Below are 25,818 nucleotides of genomic sequence, written 5' to 3'. Positions count from 1 at the left end.
AAGGGGTTTAAAGTCATCAGGGTCGGGCTTCCCTGGTGGCGCAGTGGTTGAGAGTCTGCCTGCCAATGCAGGGGACACGGGTTCGAGCCCTGGTCTGGGAAGATCCCACATGCCGCGGAGCAACTGGGCCTGTGAGCCACAATTGCTGAGCCTGTGCGTCTGGAGCCTGTGTTCCGTAACAAGAGAGGCCGCGATAGTGAGAGGCCCGCGCACCGCGATGAAGAGTGGCCCCCACTTGCCACAACTAGAGAAAGCCCTCGCACAGAAACAAAGACCCAACACAGCCATAAATTTAAAAAGCCCTCGCACAGAAACGAAGACCCAACACAGCCATAAATAAATAAATAAAATTAAAAAAAAAAAAAAAAAAAGTCATCAGGGTCCCCTGGTTGTCAGAGTGACATTAGTTTCTTCTCATCTTGTTTCCTAGTATGATTGGGACTGAGATTCCATCTCTGACTTCACTTGCCTGGTGGCACGCCCACATTGGAAGGGTTTGTTTCAGAATTCCAGTTTGGCCCATTTATCAGTAGTTGAGTCAAACTCTACACTATGATCTTGTCCACACCAGGTGTATTAGTTTCTTAGAGATGCTGTAACAAATGACCAAAACTGGATGGGTTAAAACAACAGAAATTGATACTTTCATGGTTCTGGAGGCCAAAATCAAGGTGTTGGCACAGTCTCACTCTCTCTGGAGGCTCCGGGGGAGAACCCATTCCTCACCTCTTCCAGCTTCCAGCAGCTGTTGACATTCCCTGGCTTGTGGTCACATCCTTCTCTGTTCCTTCTTCATGCCGCCTTCTCTGTGTGTATGTGTTACCGCCCTTTGTGTCTCTTTTGTAAAGATACTTGTGATGGCCTTTAGGGCCCACCCTGGTAATCCAGGGTAATCTCTTCATCTCAAGGTCCTCAGTGTAATTACATATGCAAAGACTCTTTTCCCAAAGAAGGTGAATTTTACAAATTCCAGGGTTAAGACTCAATACTTGGTGTGTGCAGGGGGTGGGGGGGGGGTGGGGGGGCAGTCCTCAACTTACTACCCCAGGTTTTCCCCACCACTGCTGAAGCCCTTCCCCCACTCATCCCCAGTCTGGTTCTTTATTCCCCCCTATTCCTTTATCCCAAGCGTCACCCCCCCAGACTGGGGACTAGCCCCACCCTGCTTATGTCACCAGAAGGGATGTTTCACTCCCTTCCAGTCCAGGCCTCTTCCCTTCCGAAAAGCCACACAGACCCAAGAGTTCTCTAAAGAGACTGATGCTGGGCTGGTTGAGGTTATGCAGCTGGGAGTCAGCAAACCTGTTTGGCTAGATAGTCCTTCTCTGCGTTTTTTTTTTTTTTTTTTTTAACATCTTTATTGAAGTATAATTGCCTTACAATGGTGTGTTAGCTTCTGCTTTATAACAAAGTGAATCAGTTATACATATACAATATGTTCCCATTTCTCTTCCCTCTTGCATCTCCCTCCCTCCCACCCTCCCCATCCCACCCCTCTAGATGGTCACAAAGCACTGAGCTGATCTCCCTGTGCTATGCGGCTGCTTCCCACTAGTTATCTATTTTACATTTGGTAGTGTATATATGTCCATGACACTCTCTTACCCTGTCACATCTCACCCCACCCCCTCCCCATATCCTCAAGTCCATTCTCTAGTAGGTCTGTGTCTTTATTCCCGTCTTGCCACTAGGTTCTTCGTGGCCTTTTTTTTTTTTTTTTTCCCTTAGATTCCGTATATATGTGTTAGCATACTGTATTTGTTTTTCTCTTTCTGACTTACTTCACTCTGTATGACAGACTCTAACTCCATCCACCTCATTACAAATACCTCCATTTCATTTCTTTTTATGGCTGAGTAATATTCCATTGTATATATGTGCCACATCTTCTTTATCCATTCATCTGTCGATGGACATTTAGGTTGCTTCCATGTCCTGGCTATTGTAAATAGAGCTGCAATGAACATTTTGGTACATGACTCTTTTTGACCTATGGTTTTCTCAGGGTATATGCCCAGTATTGGGATTGCTGGGTCGTATCGTAGTTCTATTTGTAGTTTTTTAAGGAACCTCCATACTGTTCTAACCCTAACCTACCTAAGGAGACAAAAGACCTGTATGCAGAAAATTATAAGACACTGATGAAAGAAATTAAAGATGATACAAATAGATGGAGAGATATACCATGTTCCTGGATTGGAAGAATCAACATTGTGAAAATGACTCTACTACCCAAAGCAATCTACAGATTCAATGCAATCCCTATCAAACTACCACTGGCATTTTTCACAGAACTAGAACAAAAAATTTCACAATTTGTATGGAAACACAAAAGACCCCGAATAGCCAAAGCAATCTTGAGAACGAAAAATGGAGCTGGGGGAATCAGGCTCCCTGACTTCAGACTATATTACAAAGCTTCAGTAATCAAGACAGTTTGGTACTGGCACAAAAACAGAAATATAGATCAATGGAACAGGATAGAAAGCCCAGAGATAAATCTGCGTTTTTCTCATTCATCTCTATGAGGACCGCAGCGGTCCTGCACCTCTGCTTCCCCCTGCACTATTGCAATCGTCTCCGTTGAGCTTCCTTTCTCCCTCTCACCCTTACAAAACCATGCTCTCTAAGGTAAATCAGATCACGTCAGCCTGTTGCTTCATGTCTCTGCGGGAGACAGAATAAAGGCCCTCTGAAGGTGTCCCCCCCAATCCCTGAAATCTATAAATATATGACCTTACGTGGCAGAAGAGATTTGCAAATGTGTTAAAGATCATGAGATGGGGAGATTATCCTGAATTATCTGGATGGGCCCCATGTAATCACAAGGAAGGCAGGAGAGTCACAGGTAAAAAAGATATGACGACAGAAGCAGAGGATGTAGTGATGTGCTTTGAAGATGACAGAGATCCACGAGCCAAGGAACCCAGGAGGACTCCAGAAGCTGGAAAAGGCAAGGAAATAGATTCTCCCCTAGAGCCTCCAGAAGGAACCAGCTCTGTGGACAACTTGACTTTAGACCAGGGAGACTGATTTTTGACTTCTGACATCCAGAACGACAAGAGAATACATTTGTGTTGTTTTAAGCCACACAGCTTGTGACAATTAGTTACAGCAGCAACAGGAAAGTAATACAGTGTCCAGGGGATTCTCACTGAACTTAGAATAAAGTCAAACTTCCCATCAAGGTCTACGAATGCCTACAAGATCTGGCCCCTGCTTTGCTCTCTGGCTTCACCTCCCCCACTTTGCCGAGTCTTGCCTTTCTCCAGTGACATGGGCTACTTTCTGGTCTTTGGGAGGCCAGGTCTCACGCTATGGAACTTGCTGTCCCTTCTGTCTGGAATGCTTTGCTCTGGCTCCTTATCACTGACCTCGAACTATCACCTTCTCAAGGAGGTCTTCCTTGAGCGTTTGGGTTAAGTAGCTGATGACCCAGCCATCCCCATCCCTGCCAGTCTCTACCCACCACTCTGCTTTGTTTTCTTCATAGCAGGTATTGCTATCTGTAATGTTATTCACTGTATTTAATATGTATCCCTCTCTGCACATCAGCTGCATGAGAAGAGGGCCCATGTTTTGTACCCCATCTGGAATAGACATTAGTCCTAAAGAGAGATTTAATGAATGAATGAATGAAATATATTCAATCATACTCAGGTCTAATGACTTCTCTTTGCAGTGCAGTCATGGGCTGCCTGACACAGTTTCAGTCTTTGTAGCATAATAATGAGGAAGATGGGATCTGGAGGCTTTTTCTGCTTGCTCCTCTCTTCAATCAGAGTTTCCTCCCCCTTTACATCATTTTAAAATATTTTCACCTTCTTTCCCTGTAAGCCCGCCCCTGGGCTCTGTTCACTTACAACTAGTAGAATTTCCTGACAATGATCTTGGGGTCAAATATCCTTGGGGGCTCCTCAACTAAAGTTCCATGGTTCCTTTCAGCTTTCTGTTGCTTAACTAGGGCAGAGATATGAATCTAATGCTGCTTGTGTTTAGGGGGGTTCAAGGAAACTCCTCTGTTTTGAGACCAAGGGCCCTTCAATCTTGTGGGATTAAATAAATGCTGATTAATGTTCTATTTAGGAGAGGCTCAAATCTTTTGATGCAAGAAAAAAGTAATTTCCATTCGGATAAATGGTGTCAGTCTGGCCACCCACACCAGCTCAGAAACTCCCAGTCAGAAAAGGGATGATCACAGTGTCTCCTCCCCACCTTCACTTCACCTCTGAGGACGGGGTTGATCTGGTTGATCAAGATTGAGCACATTCATTGAACACAGTGTTGAGACCCGCCTCTGTCTCCCATACCCCATCCCATATTATATCTCTTAGAGGATACCCTTTACACCTATGTGGTAGGCAGCTTCTGATATGTCTCCCAGTGGTCTCTGCCTCACTTATTTATGCCCTTGTGTAATCCCTTCTCCTTAAGTGTGGGCTGGACCTAGTGACGTGTGAATCACTCGTGTGATTCCTTTACAAAAGAATGGCACCTCCCACTTACTGGTATTCTCACTATATTGCCTTCTTAGCTTGTACACTTTGATGAAGCAAGCCGACATTTTGGAAAGACCCAAATGGCAAGCAACTGAGGGCAGCCTCCAGCCAAGAGCCAGTGAGGAACTGAGGTTCTCAGTCCAATAGCTCACAAGGAACTGAATCCTGCCAACAACAATGTAAGCAAGCTTTGAAGTGGATGCTTCCCTAGTTGAACCTTCAGGTAAGACCACGGCCCCTGTCAATACCTCGATTGAAGCTTATAAGGCACTCTGAAGCAGAAGACCCAGCTAAACTGTACCTGGACTCCCAACCCACAGAAATTGTGAGCTAATATGTCTTGTTTTAAGTTGCTAAATTTTGGGGTAACTTGTTAACAGCGATAGATAAGTAATATAACTCACACGATATCTAGGAATTCTCCATGCAATCTAACCTACCCTGGGGTTAGGATCCCACAATGGGATATAAAGTCAAATCTTCAAATACTGATCAACTTTTCATTTACTAGGCACTGTCCTCTATGCATTTATTTCCTTCTTGCACCTCGTGAGGAAGAGTGACTGGCTGAAAACAGAATTGAATGTTCTTGCATCTTTTGTTTAAACACCATTGTAATCTCAGCCCTGACATCTGGCCTGATATCAGCAGTCCATATGCCAGGGAAACTAGCATTCTATGGGACAAAATCCATAGTGGAGGGAGTTCAGTCATTTGGGCAAGAAGTCTAAAGTGCAATCGTGTATTGTTTTGGAAAATCAGGATTCACTTTTGGAGCCACCATTGCTTGTCTAGGAAGTGATGAGCAGCAGAATTCCATGTAGGTCAAAGCAGTTCCACATCAAAATCAGGAAAGATACAGGACCTCAGCTATTTGGCTTTCGGGCTTTTAGAACCAGATATTGATAGGTGGTACTGGATTGGGTGTCCCAGATTTGGTTATTATTTATCTTGCTTTTCATTCCTCCCTGGCTTCTCCAGCATCTCAGCTTGTATGTGTGGTGAGAAAAAGAACCATGGCAGGAGTAACAGGTGAGGATTTCAGAACTTTGTCTTCATTGGTCTGAAGAACGTATAGCACCAGCTCTCAAGTTGACTCTTGTTATCCCACTGGCAAGCCTGAACTTTAGCACCGTATCTTTGTTATGTTGAGATTGAAGAGACAAGTAGGGTGACTGACTTCTGGTGATCTATGAGGCCTGACCATGGGGCATCCCAGGATGTTCCTGGAAGTTTCTTTCCCATCTGTCTTATTTCTTTGATGTCCCCTAAGTTCACGAATGGTGCCCTTGTTGGACTCCGTGGTAGATATAAAGTTGGTCACACATTTTTCCAGCCCTCTGTCCATTTGCCTTTGCAATGTGTTTTTACAGTGCCTCCCATCCAAAAGTAGAGTCCATTTCTCCACCCCTTGAATTTCTCTTATGGGAATGCAGCAACCATGACATAAGCTGAGGTTTGAAAAGCGCTCATGCACTGGGGTTTGCTTCCCATTGCTGCTCTTTGTAGTCCTCAAAACCACCACACGGGGCTTCCCTGGTGGCGCAGTGGTTGAGAATCTGCCTGCCAATGCAGGGGACACGGGTTCGAGCCCTGGTCTGGGAAGATCCCACATGCCGCGGAGCAACTAGGCCCGTGAGCCACAATTACTGAGCTTGCGCGTCTGGAGCCTGTGCTCCGCAACAAGAGAGGCCGCGATAGGGAGAGGCCCGCGCACCACGATGAAGAGTGGCCCCCGCTTGCCACAACTGGAGAAAGCCCTCGCACAGAAACGAAGACCCAACACAGCCATAAATAAATAAATAAATAAATAATAAAAAAAAAAAAACCACCACACGAGGAAGCCTATGTTCTAGCCTGCTGGAATGTAATAGAGCACATGGAGTAAAACCACACCATCCCAGCTGAGCCTTCCCTAGACCAGTCAGTCTTGCAAACTCTGTGCATGTGAATGAGGCCAACCTAGACCATCCAGTCACCAGCTACCCTTCCAGGTGACTGAAAATATACAGGCAGGTCCATCAGAGATAAGCTGGGATGGCCAAACCAGAAAAACCATTGTGAGTTAAATAAATGGTTGTTTTTAAAAGACGCTAAGTTTTGAAGTGTCTTGTTACTCAATATTAAATAATTGATGTAGACGTATGCATATGTTTCTACCAACACATCTCCTTGGTGGATTTTGAGTCCCTGAAGGCAAAGGACTATAATTCCTCTGAACGTCAAATTCAGGCTCTTGCCTTTGGTGGTGAACTTGGCAATGAAACCATGGGGACTCTGTGGATCAAATGCAATGACAAGTGAGTCATTCCTTTAATTGCTTCTCAGTATTGACCTGTCTCTCAGCCTTAAGGAATCTTTGGGGTAACCTCAAATTCCCATCTTCAGAGAACCCACCATTGTGGTTTGCTTCCTCAACATACATTCCCCTTCTTCCGAGAACAGCTTCCGATTTTTATTCAGAGTGTGGTCCCTTACCCAGTCTCAGTTAATGTGGTTTGGGTGGCACTCTACCCCTAGCTCCAGAGGTGCAGCTCCTGATGTATGTAGTAAGCAGTCTCCAAGATGACACCTAGAGGCCCCCACTTCCTGGAATTCTCACCTTGTATAATTCCCTCCTTTTGAGTATGGGATGGATTTACTGACTTGCTTCTAAAGAACAGAAAACAGTAATATGATGGGATGTCACTTCTGAGACTGGGTTACTACTGAGATTAGATGGCTTCCAGATTAGACACTCTCACTTGATTCATTTTCCCCCAGGGAAGCCGTGTCCAAAGACAGTTCTATGGAGATACCTATCTTGCTAGGAACTGAGGCTGCCAACACCATGTGATTAAACTTGAAGTGAATCTCATCTCCCCCTGTCGAGCCTTCATGTGTGACTGCAACCCTGGCCAACAGCCTGATTGCAGCCTTATGAGAGGCATTAAACCAATGAAGCCACACCACCCAGATTCCTACCCACAGACACTGAGAGGTAATAAATGTTTGCTGTTTCAAAGTTTCAGAATAATTTGTTACACAGCAGTAGATAACTAATACAACTTGGGTCTGGCCAAAGTGCCTCACCCACCATTCCTCTCCACCCCAGATACAGTGCTTGGTTCAGGGACGTACATGGGACCAGACTGAGCCAGTCAGAGGAAACTACAGGGCTCTTACAGGAGCTCCCACTCTATCTCACTGGACATGATTCCAGGAAGATAAGGGGCTGGGACTTTTGCAGTCTTCTTGTGCCTACGAGTGGAAAGTCCTGGATTGTCTTGTTGGTCTCTATATGCCCAGCACCCAGAACTATGCCTGGCTCAGAGCCGGTGCTCAATATTTATGAAATGAAACTGGTTTATATCCAGCAGAGGGAGAAAATATGTGGGGCTGGCATGAAAAAGGGAGGAATCAGAAGTAACAATAGCAAACTCTTCTCTAATATCATCTTAAATGGAACATGCCATCACACATCTAAAGAAATCCACGGATTTTTGCTTTCTAAATTTGATGCATTGAATACACAGTTTCTTCTTTTAAGTTGGCTTTACCCAATTTTAACTGGCAGTTTCTAAAATTCTGCAGAGTACACTAGGATCAGTGGCTTCACTGTATCTGCCCAATGCCCATTTCCTGGGGGTCTTCCAAGGAGGGAGGAGATGAATAAATTCTGTGGAGTCATGATGTACTTGGTGTGACAGAATTGCTCTTTTCTGCTACCCTATGGCATTAGCAGCTACAAAGCCATGTGTTACCGATTGGACTACTACATCTTTCAAAAAGAAAAGAGAAGCATAATTTCATTCAGAGAAGAAGGTGTCAGGCTCACACCCATTGATTCAGTAACGTGACACTCTGATCTCAGAGAGAATGGGGCTCCTTATCATGCCAACAGCTTTTAGCAGTGATCTCCCTTATTTTCCCTTCCTCTTCTGACCTCCTTGGACAAGTATGGCTGTTGAGAAAAGGGCAAACCCCTGTTTGTTTTGTTTTGTCTGTTGCAGATACTAAGTTAGGAGAAAATAGTAAAAGGTAAGTAGTTTTACAAATATGAGTGATATCCTCATAGACCATGGAAGGGTTCTCCCTGTCCTGACTCCAGTCTCCTTGCTGACTTTTGTCATGGCAGCAATGAAATTATGTCCTGTACTTCGTGCATGAGGATTTAATACACACAAACTACTCAACTGGATGACTGAGCAGATACCCTGATTACGGGCACAGGAAAATATGAGGGTCATTAAGCCTGTGACTTGCAAATGGCAGAGGTCTCAACCTCAAATGGCTAGAGCATCCAGAGAAGTGGATGAGAGCATAGTACAATAGGGGGTGGTGGAGACTGTGGCAAAATAAGAGGATGCACTGCTTTTAAAGGAGATAGCCATTTTTCAGTTCTGTTGAATTATTTCCACATGGAAATGTAGGCCCAATGCTGCCAGTCTTCTGATTCTTTTTCAAGTGAATCTGAAAGTCTAGAAATTTACATAAAAATTCCATTTTTTAATGTTGACAATGATTTCAATTAAATGAAATTCTGTGCAAGTGAAACGAAGTTCATCTACGCATCAGCCTATGTCTCTCCAGTTTGTAACCTCTGCGCCAGACTCTATTTAAAAGCAGACATGTAAACGAGAGTTTGCATATATTAACTCAGTTTAATCATATCAATTCTTAAACAAAAAATTTCCTCCAAGAGACAATAGTTCACAGTAACTGCAAAGCTTACTCACAATTTAAAAATACCAGTCATGCTTAGCATTCAAGGGGATATTATAGAATAACTGTAAAAACTTTTACCAGGAACATTAGCTTCTGACTTTAAAAATTACAAATGCTGAAGCATTTTGGTATCAGACACAGTAGTTCTGATATCGTCTGTTCATTTGATGAGTTTCTGGAAGTTTGGAAAATTGTACCTCTATAATGGGATAAAGCGCTTACTCTAAACTAAACATTTTCAGATGTAGAAAACAAACTAGCAAGCTACACATACAAAGAAAAGCCCTCTAGGACAAGCTCTCCATGTGTGGAATGCCAGCATATGCACCATGAATCCTGGAAGACTAGAATAGATACATACACCTGCCCTGAAGTCTTATACTCCAGGCTTACAATGGAGTTTGCATTCACCTACACATTAATGACAAACTCTGGGTTAGTATAGGAGAAGCCAGCAAATTCATTTTGGTCCAAGTTCATGATGAAGAGTTTATCAGTAGGCGTGAGTTCCACAGGCTGTCTGGTGAACTCTTTGTCGAAATTGGAGGCGTCTCGCTTGTCTCTCTGCCAAATGGAAAGCAAACACATTAACACAGCATAAGAAGAAGGAAACGTGACCAAGACGTGCCAGTTATTGGGAAGCTGATGGCGTCTCATGGGCAGAGTCGGGAGGAGACCTGTGCTGACAGGGTTTAGCAGCTGCATTGCAATACTATCCCCTAGCTTTCATTTCACATTGTGTGTTGGCTTCAGGAGAGAAAACTTGGTGGAAATTTTCTAAGAAAGGAAATGAGACCTTGACTTTCTTTAAGGATTGCCAGAAAGTGAGGTGTGTGTGTGTGTTTTGTTTTCCTTGGCTTTGAGATGAATTGAGTTGGAAACTACCTCTGATCAGGTGTGATGTCATAGAATTAGTCATGCTAGTAGAGAGTCCAGGAGGAAACGATCCAAGAGCGCCCCCTGTGGCTAGGAGGCTTCTTTCTTTAAAGAGGAGCAGAGCCACACGACCACTCAGCTCCCCAGAAGGCAGAGTGGCAAAATGGGGACATCAGATCACTGCTCAATGAAAGGAACAGATCACTATCCACCCCACATTCCCTGGTGCAATCTAGGCTTTGAAGGGATGCTCAGAAATCCACCCACAGACTAGAATTTGGGTCTTCAACAGCCAGAGTTTCTTCCAAGGATGTTTACAGCAATGTATCTAGTCAACAAACTCCTAGTCTGGAAGGGCAGCTTTAAAACATTCTATTCTCCTAGTTAGTCTGGCATTTTCTTTTTTTGGGGGGGGAGGTGGGCATCAATCCCAGTTTGCTAACTGCAGTTTGGGGCAAGTTTCACCAGGGAATGTCAGAGCGTGGGCTCATAACAAGATCTCACATCTGGATGATGCTCTCACCTCTTCAGGGTCCTTATCAGCCTATGCTCTTCCCATCCTTAGCCCCCACCTAGGGGCAAGTAGAGGTCCTCGCCCCTGGTGCTTTGACATATGAGAAAACTGAAGCACAGGAAAGTAAAGTGACTTGCCCAAGATTGCACAGTGGGGTAGTGATTTTTCCCAACCACATCGCTCCTAATTATGCTTCATCTCAGCCTCTCTGACTTGGGGGAAAGCTTGATGGCTGGTTTATTGCAGGACAACCAAGGATAACGTATGGGTTTCACAGGTACCGGGCAGGTTACCTGGCTGAAGCCAGAGTGGTGTCAGATTGTAGAGGGGAAGGTCAGTGAGGATTGACTGATTTGCTAGAATTTGGTCAATGGCCATCCATGCTTTAGGTTTAACCCCTAAAGGGTACTGACTGACAAGGATTTCTCATTACTGGATTCATTTCCCTTTGCAAAATACTTCTCGCAAGAATGCCTTCTTTTTGGCTGCTCCCCTGAGACAGGTAAAATGTCCCTAAGAAGTGCCCCAATTACTCTTCTGATGTATGTGTAGGGGTGTAGGGGTGAGGGGGACGTGAAGAATGCACTTTAGTAAGTGTGGCCAGAGGGGAGTGGGCTGAGATGCCGGTGGAGCTGATTTCTGGACAGTGGACCGTCTCTTACCACCCCCCACCTATTCTGCTTTGTCCTGTCCTGCCTGCTGTCAGCCTGTCCTGTGTTGTCCCAGGCACTGAATGCGTTATTTGCTGTGTTCAGAGAAAAGCTTGAATTCCACACCACCTTTTCCTTTAATATTGCCTGTGCATCCCTCTCTGGACCCCACAAGTCATACTTCAGCATCTTTTTTTTTTTTTTTTTCTTTAGCATCTTTTTAATTGTCTTCATTGCACTTGCTGCTGTCAGGAACTGTCATGATTATTTATTGCCTCTTTCCAGGAGGGCAAGGTCTTTGTTTGTATACTTCCAGTGCCAAGACTTGGCACATGGCAGGCCTTCCACAATTATTTGTTGAATGAATGAGTCAATGAATGAAGACTTTATGAAAGATGAGCCTCTTTGCTTTCTCCAACTTACAGTTGCCCCCAGGGCTAGAGATCATACTCTACAGCAAAACAATGGAATTTGTTCCTATTGATCCTACGGGTCTCTCACACGGGCCCCTGTCCATTGTGAGCCCCAATATGGACAGAACTGTGTTAAGTCCCTTCGAGATCTGAGAGCTCCAGGGCTGGGTGTGGGCCCTGGGTACATCTGGGGCTAGAAGCAGGTAGCTGCCTCCTTTCAGGTTCCCCGCCGTGGCCTTCCCTGCCTGTGGGCATCCAGAAGAGGTTCCCTTCCCACCAGCCCCAATATTGAAGGCCCTTCCCCATGTGTTGTTCTGGTGATGACTCATGCTTCCATCGTTCACATGGTCTCAATAGGACTGGCCATTATGGGCAGATCTTCATAGAAAAGACCCCTGAATTTTACCCTAGCAGTTGGGAAAGAATGGGCCTCTCTGTTGGGACAATTCCTTTCTGGGTTGATAGTATCTGAAGCCACATGAGAATAGTTTCACTCCTCCAAGGAGGGTTACTGATTCCACTGGCCTCCTATTAATTCCCCAAGAAGGTCACTGTGACCATGGCCCTGTGCTTTCTTAGAAGAGAAGCTGGTTAGTGAGAAGTCCAAGAAATGAAAAGAGGGATTCTAAGATCCTGGTAGACAACGACCCATGGCTGCCCTGGACTGTGTTTCGGTTCCTTTGGATGATTTTATTTAGTTTCTTTTTAAAAACTTCTCCTCTAATTTAAGTTCTTTTGGAAAATATCAGCCTGTCTCATCTAGAAGAACCAGGTGGTGTTGAGCCAGGGGCAGTGTCTCCCTGAGGGCCAGAAAAGGTAATGCCTGCAGGAATCTGAGTGATGAACCCCAAAGGTGAGACTCAGGACTCGGAACCGAGCTCTGAAACCAGTTCCCTCTCTCCATACAAGCATCCCCATACAGGTATCTCTGCTCAAATCTTGGTGATTCTGTGAGCTGTTCAAGTATGGAGACTGTGCCTTCGGCCTTCTGGAAGGAAACTCACCCCAGGTACCCTCTTGCCTCTCTTTCCCCACCATTGCACTATATGATTGTCCCACAAATCTGGGTCAAGAGGGCACTGCTGCATCTCCTCCTTTAGCCTCAAATGTGATCTCCAGAGAGAAAGCAGAGCCCCACAGACTTTTGATGACTTCTTCTTTCTTAAAAGAAGCCTTCCCTGATTAACCCAGAGACTAGTTATCTCTAGATTACATCATGCTTTTAATTACTTGTTTAATGACTGCCTTCTTGGATTGCATCTTCATGGTTCCCCACCATGCTCCTGGCACCCAGAATAGAGCCTGGCACAGAGCCGGTGCTCAATAAATGCTGGTTGGGTGAATGAATGGAGGGTGGAATACATGGACGATCGCAAAAATAAATTCAAAATCTTCCTTCTTGGATACCTTTGCAAAGTATTCCCCTGGGATTATACATGTTGAAAGCTCTGTTTCTCAGTCTCCTCTGCACTTGAAATGTTGATAGAAAAGGCAACTGCAGGAATTCTGACTAATGATCCCTCTCTTTCACAGAAGGCTTCCCTGACCAACCCTCAGCTCGGTGTGTTAGGGGAACAGAGACTTTGGCTCAAGTACCTATTTCTGCAAACTATTAAACTTTTGAAAAATAATGGCAGCAATTTGGAAAATGTAGAGTGCAGTGTGTGTGTGTGTGTGTGTGTGTGTGTGTGTGTGTGTGTATACACACACACACAGAGTATATTCTTTCTATTTATCTCTATCTACCTAGTTCTATCTATCCATCCATCCATCCTACATTGTTCTCTAAAGTTGTCTGTAATCTTTTATTGATGGGCCAATGTTTCTCCATCGTTTTTAATCTTCCTGAGAGCATATCCAAGAAAAGGCCTGGTGACCCAACAGCCAGGTGAAGGACCTCATATAACTTGTCTGTTGGTGGGCACAGCTCAGAGATGGTAGTCACAGAGCAGAAAGAGGCCTGCACCGAGAAGCAGGAAACTGGGTTTACAGCCCAGCTGGCTGACATTGGGCAAGTCACTTCCTCCCTCCAGATGCTGGTTTCCCAACAATAAAATGAGGAGGTTCTGCCCCGATTTCCCTCCTTCTCTCGCCACCTGAGCTTGTCAGCCAGGACTTCATGTATGCTTTCCCTGACGTCTAGATTGCTACCACCACGGCGGCAGCAGGGCTGGTCCCAAAGCCCGCAGCAGGGAGACGAGAGCGGGCAGAAAGCAGTGAACAGCAGGGGGCTTTGCCGAAGTGGAGATCAAATCATGGTTTTTTAAAAGATGAGAAGTCTCACTTCAGGGACATTTGTCAAGTTTTTAAAGTTCCCTTGATGGTCTCTTAGAAGCCCTGGCACTTCCAGAAATCACTGGCCTTGTGACAAGAGTTGTCTTTAGGGCTGCCTGAGGACAGCAGGGGACAGGAGGCAGGGATGGAGGACCACCCGCTGTCCTCGTCTGCTCAGACGGAAATGGGATTTCTTCCACCCAAGGGGTTTCCTTGGGCTTCTGGGGGCTCATAAAGCTACTTGCTAGAAAGGTTGAGTGTGAGCTGGGAAGAGTAGCAATTTTGACAAGAAAATCAAGAGCCCCAGCCCGGCTCCTAGCTGGACCCTAAACTTGCCTCTGGTGGGAATGTGGGCCTTGAGCTCTGATATTGCTGGAGGCCCCCCTCGCCAGCTCACCCCACCCCATCACAGGCCCCCAGGAGTCCCTGAATGGTCCACAGTCCCAGCCTCTCTGACCGGCTAAACACTGGGGCCAAGATTAAGTTCTGGGTTTAGTTTTTTTCTGTCGTGAAGCCTCAGGAGGCCCCATTTTGTAGTTTGGTTCCATGTTTTTCAAAGAGAGCCATTTTCCTTGAAATAGTATTTCTTCTTTCTTGCTTTCTTTTTTTTTTTTATTGTATCTCGATGCTAGAAGAAAAATGGCACATAACAGACATCCAGATACGAACATTTCCGCAAACATCTTGCAAAACAACATCAAAGTGAGGAATACGACTGTCTATGCTTTCAAGAAATGGTCTTTCTCAGAGCACTTAATTAGCTTTCCAAAGCCAACAACAAACCTAGACAAATCCCATCCACGCAGGCACGGGTCTGCCAGGCTCCAGGGCCGTCTTCTTGGTAAATCAAAGCAGGTCATTGTGGTTAATAACATTTGGACACGTATTTCAAAGCATGTGTAACAAGAGTAATTTTTTTTTTTTTTGCATTTGAACAACAACAGAAATAAAACCCCAAAGCAAATAAACTTTGAAATGTAATGTAAAACCATGGCCCTTCAGGACCTTGCTAAAGTGACCATGTCTTTTCAGGGAGTGGGTCCAAATGCCCTTTTCAAGTAGTTTGGGGATGAAGGTGACTGGGGACACAGGGAATCAGAGCTTACAGCGTTGAGGTAGCGCCCAAGCTGGTTGGCTTATGACTCCTTGAGGTGCCCTTAGATTGAAACTGTCTCAAAGCACACTCTTGGAGTTTTAAAAGGGCTTAGATAATCTTCTGAACTTTGAGTTTTAAAAAATAACAAATAAAATTTTATTTTTAGCATGTTCTGTTCAAAGCTCCCAGTGCCTCCAAACCAGGCAGAATGGAGGAAACTCCCTCTAAGTCAAAGCAACCACCTACTTGGATACAAGCCAAGCTCCAAGTCCAGAAGTGGAAGAATACTGCTAGCATCCAATTATCCACTTGTTTGGCAGGAAAAATCTAGATTGGATGGTTGGGATTGGAAAATGTGTGAAAATGGCAGCGCAGGAAAAAAAGGGAAGAAAGCAGGCATGTTCTGTCCCCACTGGACCTACTTCACTGACATGCTGGGGAAAATAAGTGCTAAAAGGACTTTGATAATGTGCTAATTATGCAGCCACATTTTCAACATGCCATCTGCATAATCCCATCTCACAGAGATGCTCCAAACTACCTGAGGACATTTGGGTCCTGAAACATGGTCACTCTAGTTTCATCAGCAAATAAAACATGGATGCAACTTTGCAATTAAAAAAAAAAAAAAATGTCACCACAATAGCCGTTGAGCTTGAACGACAGAAATGCAGGACGGAAATCTACACATCTACTTAGCTCTTGACTTCAGGTTTTAAAAATTCAGAGTTAACAAAGGAAAATCCTTCGAATTCTGATTGGTCAATATTCCTGATGACTTCCTGGTCAGGAGGTGTTAGGACTGGTGGATGGCGGGTGAAAAATCGGTCGAAGTTTTCAGCATTTCGCCCACACTATGAGAGGGGAAGAGAAGAATTTGTGGTGGGTGGGAAAAAAAAAAAAAACAACCAAAACAAAACAGAACGAAATAAAACTGGGTGAGGTTTTCTCCAAACCCTTCCCTTTCACTACCTCAGAGAGGTTGTTTTGATGATCAGAAATGAGAGCAACATAAAATGCAAAATTTTCACGACCGTTGATTGGCACATGACGTTGGGCTCCCGACCTTCAGTTCCTGTAGCTCGTGAGCTGCCTCTTGTATCCTTCTGGGCAGTCAGGAGCTGGATGGCAAAGGCATGGGATGGTGGGGCTGGTGGCATGTGGCATGTTCTCCCGACCCCACCCCAAGGAGTCAGCCAAGCTCATTTTGAAGGAGATGTGATTAAGGTGCCTGAGATATTTCTTGGGCAGAAGATGCAAAGTAATGACACATTTATACATCACCTTAGAGATCCCAATACTAAGCAGCAGGTCCCTCAAAGCACTGTCCTCTGGCTCTCAGTCATCTCTGGAGATGTTTTCCAGCTCCACAGATACAGGAGTTTGTTACAAACTCCAGTCTATGGAGAAAGAGCTCAAGACCTGGGTTTGGTGCCTGCAATGGCTGGGCAACCACCAGGCGAGACAAGTCACCGACCCTTAATTACAAGGTGCCAGGAGGTAAACTCAGCCATTCTCCCTCCAGGTGCAAACAAAGGGTGTGGGATGAAACCCAACCCAGTGCTTTGGTGAGGCAATCCAGCTCTAGAGGGAAAACCATCGCCATTTCTCACTCATCCTGCTGTCCTTCTCTATGAAAAGGTCCTGGTCTGAGGCAGAGTGATAACGTATGTGTGTGTATGTACATGTGTACACTCATGCGTGAGTGCACGAACATGCACACGCCAGTTCTCATCTAACGAGAAGGGATGAGTCAGTATATCTGGCCTTCTTTATTCTTCACCAGCAAACCCATTTACATGAAATCTCTGTTTCAGCATCTAAAGGAGGCAACCACAGCCTAATAGCATAGTAGCAGCAGTAGTAATAATAATAATTATGACAGTTAATATTTATTATGCATTTGCTATGTTCCGGGCACCCTGGAATGCTCTTTCCTTGTATTATCTTATTTCATCCTCCCAATGATCCTATGAAGTGGGTATTATTGTCATCCCTATTGTACAGATGAGGAGACTGAGGCCAAGGAGGTGATGTAATTTGTTCAGGGTCCCGCTGCTAATGAACAGGAGAGCTGCCGCCGTGAGCCAGGTCTGTCTGATGTCAGAGCCCAAGCTCCCAGCGCCATGTTGCAAGAATGGGCTGGTGACTGACCGCATGGAGTGGGGTAGGGGTCAGGGGCAGGGGGGAGAAGCCAAGGATGGGGATCATGAGGTCTCTGGTTTGAATGACAGAGAACACGCTTATATCAGTCACCAAGACAAAGAATGCGTGAGAATTCAGAAAGATGACTATTTCCGTTTTGGACATGATGACTTTGAGGGGCCACTGAGATTCTCGGGGATGATCTGAGGGAGTCAGAAGTATGGGTTCTGGAGCTCAGGAGAGAGGTCTTGAAAAAGTTTTTTTAAAGGACAGACTATGGAGGGTAGAAAAAAAGATAATAACAATAGTAATTAAAACCACTGAGCACTTTCTAGACAACTGACATTTGCTAAGTGTGTTGCATACATTAGCTTTTTAATTCACATAACCACCCTGTGAGGTAGGTATTCGATTGTCATTTGCCAAAGGGAATATTGCCCCTAACACTTAAAGCGGTAAGAAGAGAATCAGGAGAGAGCTGCAGCAGACAAGCTGAGGATGGAGAGGAATCCAAGGAGAGGGCATTGTTACAGCTGAAATATCTCCAAGAGGTCAACCAGGAAAGTTATTGAAAGTGGGCCATGGCATTTGGTAATTGGGAGGAGACTGATGAGAAAATGCAGGGCTGCTGCTGAACTTCAGTCCTTGGAAGAGGGAAGATAAGTTGAAAAGCCAAGCAGTACAAGCTCCTCTTTCAAGCTTACGATCAAGGGAAGCAGAGGTACTGGATATGTGTGCAGGAGACCGAGTTCTCAGAGGGCCTCGGCTCCTGTTCCCTTCCCACTGGGATAGAAGGAAGCCCATGCACCTGCAGACATGGGTTCGAATCCTGCCATCACTGACCGCTAGTTGTGCAACTCCAGCCAAGTCCCTTCAAGTCTCAGTTTCCTTTCTTGTGCCCTGGGGACAATTCGGACTTATATTTAAGCAGCATCACTGGGGCTGTGTCCAAAATAGACCGATGGGTGGACAAGGGGAAAAGGTGGAAAAAGTGAGACCAGTCAGGAGGCTGTTGCATAATCCAGGCAAGAGATGATGGTGGCCTGGAGGAAGATGACAGTGGGGGAGATGGGAAGATGCATTTGATTGGGGGGGGTCTACTTTGAATTTAGAGTTGACATGATTTGCTGATGGATCGGACGTGGGGTATGAGAGGACTTGTGGTCTGAGTGACTTGGTGAGTGGGGGACACGAGGGGTAAAGCGTGTTTGTTGGAAGACATCGAGCGCTTGGTTTCATTCATGATAAACTGGAGAGTCCAGTGGAGGTGCCAAGGGTCAGGCGGGAGTCCCCTCGCTGCGGGGTGGGGACTGAAAAGGAACCAGTGCTAGACTGATGGCAGAGGCAGCGGGGAGGGTAGAAGATGGTTGCGATCATCCAGAGGAGAGAGATGGTGGATGGGGCTGTGGAAAAGAGGCTGGAGCAGAAGGGATAGAGCTGGAAAAAACAAAGAGGTATTTGTGGCAGGGATGCAGGAGTGGGATAGCGTGTTACGAGGCAGCCCGGCGGGTATTTCCGGGTGTTGGGACCTCAGCCAACCAGTGCAGGAGGCCTGTTAGGTGAGACACAGAGAGTCTTCAGGGGCCATTTTTCTTTAAAAACCAACCATTTCCTATCCACACCAGAAGGCTGCTGCCTTGCCGGGGCCTCCCCAGAGGCTGTGATGGGAGACAGAGGACCAGCTTCTGGCACCTCCGCTGCCTCCTCTCCCATCACTCCCCCCACTGCCTGGAGAACAATGAAATCTTTAAGTGAGATAGCAGAGAGAAGATGCAGGAACAGGGGTTAACCAAGGGGGCACAATACAGCGGGAGCGTGATTTCCTTGCTAATAAGCAGCTTACAGAGGCTGGCAGATCACAGCCTCCCTAAGTGTTTCCGTGTTTTTCAAATGGAGCTGTCACTGCCCATTAGCTTCAGGAGCACTCCCTAGATGGAGACGTCAGCCCTTGGGAGGCACGGCCCTGATCAGCTCTGCGCCTGCTGTGTCCTTGGAGAATGGGCAGCTCAGCGGCTGGGATCTAATTGCAAGCGCAGCGTGGACCACACCTGCTTCTCTGGCTGTCTTGGGTGGATGCTTCAGCCTCACTCCGTGGCGAGAAGAAAACCCAACCCCCTTGTCATCACTGGGGCTCCTGGAACAGGAATGGGGGCCAAAGCCAAGTAGGTTATTTAAAATCACAGGGAACCTCTTCCCGGGTTGGAGAGGGGAGTGAGGATTGTGACTTGTTCCCTTGCGCCCCCGAATTTAAGAGCCAAGACCGTTTGAAAAGCTTATCTGTGAGCCGTCACGTGTGAGCTCTTCTTTTCTTTTTCTTCTCTTCTTTCTAATTTCTGTTTCATTGTGTTAATAACACCTCCAAGTCTAGCTGTCTAATGTGGAGTTGGCTCGGTCACAGCAACCACAGGGATCTTTCAGAGACGCCAGCCTGGATATGTCATTCCCTGCTCTAGTCTGCTATGGCGCCCCACTGCCCAAAGCCACACTCCTCAGCATGGCTTACAGGCTGTTTAGGACTCGGCCCTGGTCACCTGGTCAACAGCCCCTTCGCTGCCCACGGTCCCGCAGCCCAACTCCTCCCACCCCCAGCACACCCGCCAGCTGTCCTGAAATTCTCCCAGTTCCTAGAACCCTCATGCACTCTCACCTCCGAGCCTTAGCACAGGCTGCCTCTTCTGCCAGGAACACTTGCCTCCCACCGTGTTCCCCATCACTGTCTACGCATCCTCCTCTGTCTCCAGACACTTCCTCCAGGAGCTTTTCCTGGACTCCTGCTCTGTCTATACCCCTGGGTTTATCCCATCAAGATATAGGATGTTCATCAAAGAATTGTTAGAGGGAAAAAAAAATTTTTAAATCAACTCTCGGCCAATAGGGAAAAGAGTTAAATAAATAATGATCCATCTATTTTATGTATTGCCATGCAAAATGCTTTTAAAAATTAAAGTAAGATGTAGAAGAATATTAAATAACAGTTATACATAATTAATGACAGTGTATACGATATGTTCCCATTCTATAAATTATAGACAAAAATGTGTATGTACTATCTGCAGGCATATTATATATGTGCTTCTAGAGATTGGGAGAGTTACAGATTGTTTTTCTATCTTTTACGTTTATTGTGTTTTTAAAAATTTAAATCATAGTCAAGTAGTATTATTTTTGTGTGTAATAAGGACAAAAACTACAAAAGCTATTTTAAATGAGGGAGCTATTACAGTGGAGGAAAGGGGGAAAATGGAAATAAAGGGAATGGGAATATTTAGCCAAATTGCCAAAATCTGCCTGGCGCTGTTTAATGTACTTCATCTTAGTTAAAAACCCTAAGATCTCCCAAATGGCTGCCCTAGTGTGTATTTGGGGATGATGACAAAGGCTAATATTTAGGTTATCTAAATGGGCATCTTCTGCCCATCGGTGTGCTGGGCACCAAAAATATGATGACACACAAGACAGACCCTGTCCTTGCCATCATTGAGCTTATTATAGTCTAGCAGAGGAGACAGATGCACACACAGGCCATGGCATGGTGCCACTTGACAAGTGCTGTCATTGAGTACAGAGGTGAGGAACGTGAGAAGGGCCAGGGAGACTTTCCGAGGAGATGACATCTAAGCTGAGTGGGACCAGAAAGAAAGACACTGCTTCTTTGGAGGAGGGAAAGAAAGAGCCCAGGGAAGAAATGGAGGTGAAAAGAGGTCAGGGACAGAGCAAGATGCTGGAGAAGAGGATAAGGGTCCACCCCATACTTGTCACTGCTTAATCACGTTTGATAACATGAGGCCAATGGCACAGGGGAGATTCCTGCCCAGCCTCCATCAAGACACCAGAGACTAGGTCACAACGAACCGAGACTAGGTCACAATGAAAAGATACCCAAGCGATATGGTCTGACTAAAAGACAAGGGAGTCTCTCTCTCTCTCTCTCTCTCTCTTTTTTTAATGTGCAAATTCAGTGAAATTCGGGATCCTTTTCACGCCTATGGTTCTCTGCAGCAGGAGAACGCAGGAGGGACCCACCCAGGGAGAAGTGCCCAGCCATGCCAGGCACACGCATTTGATCATTTTTAAAAGTTGTCTGTGGACCAAGGTGTTTCTCTGGAGCAGAGTCAGACAATATTCTGCATGGTCTGGACTTTGGCAAAGAAGGAAAGATGAAAGCCTCCTTTCCTAATAATGAAGGTCCCTTACAATCAGGAATATTTGATCTCTGTGTCTATTAAGGAGGAAGCTGGCAAGAGAGGGGGTCTTTTGTGCTTGATAGCAAGTTTCATTTTTAAGAAAATTTTCATTTAAAGACAACACGCAATGTTTTGTTTTCTTCCAGATCTCAGGTTAAATGCTACCGCCTCAGAGCAGGCGAGGTGATCCTCTGGATCACCTCCAAGTAAAGCAGATTCACCCTTTCTCCTCCTGTTATTCACCCTTTCTCCTCCTGTTGTTATTCTCTCCCAGAGCAATCTGTTCATTTCTTCCACAGGAAGTAAAATACGTGAATATCCCAATCTACAATTACATGTTTATTTCTTTGCGTATCTGTATTGTCTATATTCCCATCTAGACTGTAAGCTCTATGAGAGCTGAAGCCACATCTGATTTGCCCACCCCTGAATTTCCAGGTCCCAGTACAGAGTAGGCACTCAATGTTGTCAAAGGGATGAATAGTAGCATATATTAAGTGCTTATTATTAGCCAGATACTGTATAAGTGCTTTATAAGCATGATCTCATTTAATCCAACAGTTCTATGAAGTCTGCTATACAATGAGGAATAGATTTAGAGCTTAAGTAACTGGCTAGGATTGGATCCAAGATCTGACAACTGATCCATTTATGCAGAAACAAATAACTTGTTCACAAGCACCAAGAAAAAGAAACAACAAAACCCTTTGTAATTCCACCACCCCAGTACCTTTACTATGTTAACATTTTGGTCTGTGTCCTGGATGGCTGGATGAATTGACGGATGGATGGTTTTTACTCTAAAAAATGTAGACTCATCACTTTATTCTTTAGCCTGCTTTTAAAAACACTATGTGAAATATACTCTCAACTTTTTCCCATGTCAACAAAGTATCATATTGTTCTTATCTATTCTTCACCATTTATCCTAAACCTATGTTGCTGGCTTCAAATAAACTGCCCTCAAATAGTAATTAACCCTTTTACTTACTTATGTTTTTATAGCTTTGATTCTCACAAGTTTGTAAGATAGGCAGGAAAAGGATTATCTCCACTTAACAGAAAATGTGAAAAGTTAACAATCTGGTCAGGGCCATACAAGGTAAAGGAGGAGAACCACGATTCAGAGCCTGCTTGGCTTGATTCCAAAGACCACGGGGCATCAGGGACATCTCACTGCCTTACAGACTGTATCCGATCACGTGGCATGGACTTAAAAGCTGACCTGGGTACCAATCTCAGCACCATCAATCCCCAGCCAGATAATTTGTAAGCAGGTTAGCTAAATTCCCTAAGCCAGGTTTTCTGTTATGTCAAATGGATCTATCTTGCAGGATGCGGTGAGGCTGATTTGACAAAATGCACATAAAATCTCTGACATTGTAGCTGGTAGCTGCTGTTGAGTGCTGACTTACCCAGTCCTGCCCAATGAGCTAATCTGATGGGCGTGGCTGTACCCTGGCAACTGAGGGATCCTACAGGCCCTGCCACACCCCACCCAACCTATCCTGGTGAGGTAGAAGGTAGATGGGCCCCTGGGCTGGACAGCTGGAGTTTGTCCAGCAGAGTAAACTGGAGCTTTGTTTTCCCTAGACATTCCAAGGACAAAGCTGGTGGCCGGGGCTGAGCTCTGCCAGAGTAAAGAGATAAGACAACCACATCTATCACCTCCCCAGCTGCCCAACTGCACATACACAGGAAGGCTTCTCGGGGGTCAAAAAAGGAGAGGACGCCACCCCGTAATAGGTGCTGTCAAACCTCCCACAGGCCTCTGCGCTGGAATCCATCTTGGCAAAAAACATGTGCACACATATTGGGGAGGGCCCTAGGACAGGTCAGGTGTGGAAAACAAGTGAGATAATTGGCCAAAGGTAAGCAAAGCCCCGGAAGAACTGCCCTATATAAATGATTTAACCACCTCTTCACCGTACTTCTCCTCATTAGGGAGGACACCCACACCCTTTCTCTCAGGGTGTGTATTTCTGCCTTCTTCTGTCTTAACTAAACAAGCTGTTTTTCTGTGTGCTCTCCCACGTTATGCTGTGTCTCTGATAATAAACTTTGTACCTGTTCTTAGAGTGTTTGCCTCTTTGAGAAATTCATTTTTCAAACAGGGCAAGAGCTAGGGCAACTTTGCTTCTAGCCTCTAGCCCCTGGCGGACTAGCGGCTAGGATTTCTGGTTTTCACCCAGGCTACCCAGGTCTGATTCCTGGGCAGGGAACTGAGATCTCTCTTCAAGACTGCTCACTGCTGTCTCTCTGAGATCACGAGCATATTATCATTAACAAGTTATAGGCACTTAAAACACGAAATCTTTCCCACCAAGGCTGGCAGGATATGTGGGAAGCCAAAAGGTGAAGCCAGGCCCTAGGGCTCCTGGTTAGAGGAAGTGAGGAAAACGTGGGCCCAGGCACAAAAGGGACACCTCCCCTCTCCCGTCCAAGCCTCACTCCCTTGGAAAGACATTTCGAGCAGTTTCACACACCACCTCTGAGTTGCTGTTTTTCATACTCTAATTGGAGGGCATTTTGTGATTGCTTTTAAGAAACTGCACTTGTATATAAACAAAAAATACACTTTTGTTCCTTCCCTCTCTGGGTCACGGGCGTGTCTTGATCCTCCAAGTTCAATTGTCATCAGAAGTCTTCATGCAGTATCTCTGCCGGGAGTGGTTATGGAGACAGAAGGAAAATCAGTCAGCTCAGTGCCATAAAAACAAGGGAGAAGAGGGGCCTGAAAAGGAGGGAGAGACTCTGAGCTTATCCTACAGGTATACTCGTACATATAGGAAACTAGGAAGCTACTGAAAGAATGAAGTAGATTTAGATGTGCTGAGAAAAAACAATGATATCACTTATGCGGAATCTAAAAACAATGATACAAATGAGCTTATTTACAAAACAGAAACAGACTCACAGACTTGGAGAAGGAACTTGCGGTTACCAGCGGGGTGGGGGGCGGGGAGGGATAGTCAGGGAGTTTGGGATAGACATGTACACACGGCTACATTTAAAATGGATAACTAACGAGGACCTGCTGTAGAGCACAGGGAACTCTGCTCAATGTTATGTAACAACCTAAGTGGGAGAAGAATTTGAAAAAGAATAGATACGTGTATATGTATAAATGAATCACTTTGCTGTACACCTGAAACTAACACAGCATTGTTAATCAACTATACTCCAATCTAAAAGTTAAAAAAAAATAAAAAACAACCTCCAAGATGGAAGGGAGGAGTAGAGCCAGGCATGGGAATTGAACACGAGCACTAACATCCTCGTGTGTAATGCGGAGGACTTCTGTGCTTGCACACAGCGTCTCCAGAAGGTCACCCAAGGAAGCCGGTCGCAGTGGGTGGCTCTGGGAAGGACAGCCAAGGAGCCTACTTAGGGGTCTATGGGGAGGTACTTAATTTCACTGCATAGCTTTTGATGCTGCTGGAAGTTTTTACTTTTTCAGATTTTTTCTTAAGGAAGGAAGATCAAAGTGCCCAATTTGATGAGGTCAAGAAAGATAAGTCCACCACGAGAGGAGACAATTTTGAGGTCATTGCTGACTCAAGGAGAGAAATTTCAATAGAATGGTGGCGGCAGAAGCCAGATTGCACTGAACTGTAGAAAGAATGGAAGGTAATGAAGTGGAGAGAGCAAGAACGCCTTCCAAAGTTTGTCTGTATGAGAAGATAGGGCAGTAGCCCTAGTGGTAGGATGGAGGGATCCAGGTTTGAGGCAAGGGATTTTTAAGACGAGAGACTTAGCATGTTTCTGTGTCGAGGAGAATGAATCAGAATTGAGTCAGAGTGGATATCTGCTGGGCTTGCAGGCACAGTGGCTTTATTTTTCTTGGAGGACCCACTCCTTCCCCTCTGCAAGATGTCCACTTTAGACAGGGGCAGACCCAGGCCTGGCCGATCAGAACATTCCATCCCCCCGACCCCCAGGCCCAGTGATTGCTTTAGAGATGACCATATGACCCGATATCTTCCGACAAGATTGAGTTCCAGGCTGCTGGGAAGTTTAGGAAAAGGAAGCTCTTTTTTTTCGGCAGAAATTGAGAAAATAATGGGACGTAGTAAGTCTGGAGTAGCTATGTGCCCCAGAAAGCCTTCAGGGAATGAAGAATGAAATCAACAGACAGGAAAGCAATCCCAGGGAGACAGAGAAGTGGATGGCTTTTGATATTGTTGAGACCCTGGATCCAGCCACAGCTAAATACTTGAAAAAAATTTAGTCATTACATCAGTTTGAATTGGGTTCCTATTTGCAACCATAGGAGCTTTGATTAATATAGAGAGAAGCTGTAGGCACAGACTGGCCAGAGCAGACGTGCAAAGGACATGGGAGAAGGGGGGGTTCAGAGCAGAAGGGGAAAGTCTTCACGGGGGGCGGGGGGAGGCACCTGTTTGCTGACATACAGAGGGAAAGAGGTCAAAGAGGTCAAGATGACTATACAGGAGCAG

General features: G+C 45.5%; 1 protein-coding gene and 2 long non-coding RNA genes across 5 annotated transcripts in view; 2 read left to right on the top strand and 1 right to left on the bottom strand.

Annotated features, from left to right (window-relative positions):
- LOC309645684 overlaps window positions 1-25,818 on the top strand; it is a 594,963-nt gene that overhangs the window by 200,129 nt on the left and 369,016 nt on the right. The window lies entirely within an intron of this gene.
- LOC309645688 lies at window positions 393-8,539 on the top strand. The gene is made up of 2 exons (XR_014255017.1): window positions 393-1,317; window positions 2,494-8,539. It is a non-coding gene; the product is annotated as an uncharacterized lncRNA (long non-coding RNA).
- Window positions 9,123-25,818, bottom strand: part of PRKCB (protein kinase C beta) — a 315,654-nt gene continuing 298,958 nt past the window's right edge. Inside the window, exons 17-18 of one of the 3 annotated variants that reach the window (XM_082431039.1) lie at window positions 16,002-16,150; window positions 15,732-15,883 (exon numbers count right to left, since the gene is read on the bottom strand). In XM_082431039.1, coding sequence (XP_082287165.1) covers window positions 15,826-15,883; window positions 16,002-16,150 — 207 coding nt within the window. In that variant the 3' untranslated portion in view covers window positions 15,732-15,825. Of the gene's footprint in view, window positions 15,884-16,001; window positions 16,151-25,818 lie in introns of all 3 variants that reach the window. The other 2 variants (XM_082431041.1, XM_082431040.1) reach the window with 2 other exon arrangements.

Source organism: Balaenoptera physalus, assembly GCF_965194825.1.
Source record: "Balaenoptera physalus genome assembly, chromosome: 16".
Classification (NCBI taxonomy): domain Eukaryota; kingdom Metazoa; phylum Chordata; class Mammalia; order Artiodactyla; family Balaenopteridae; genus Balaenoptera; species Balaenoptera physalus.
Note: the sequence above shows the minus strand (reverse complement) of the source record. Positions and strands in the feature narration are given on the sequence as shown.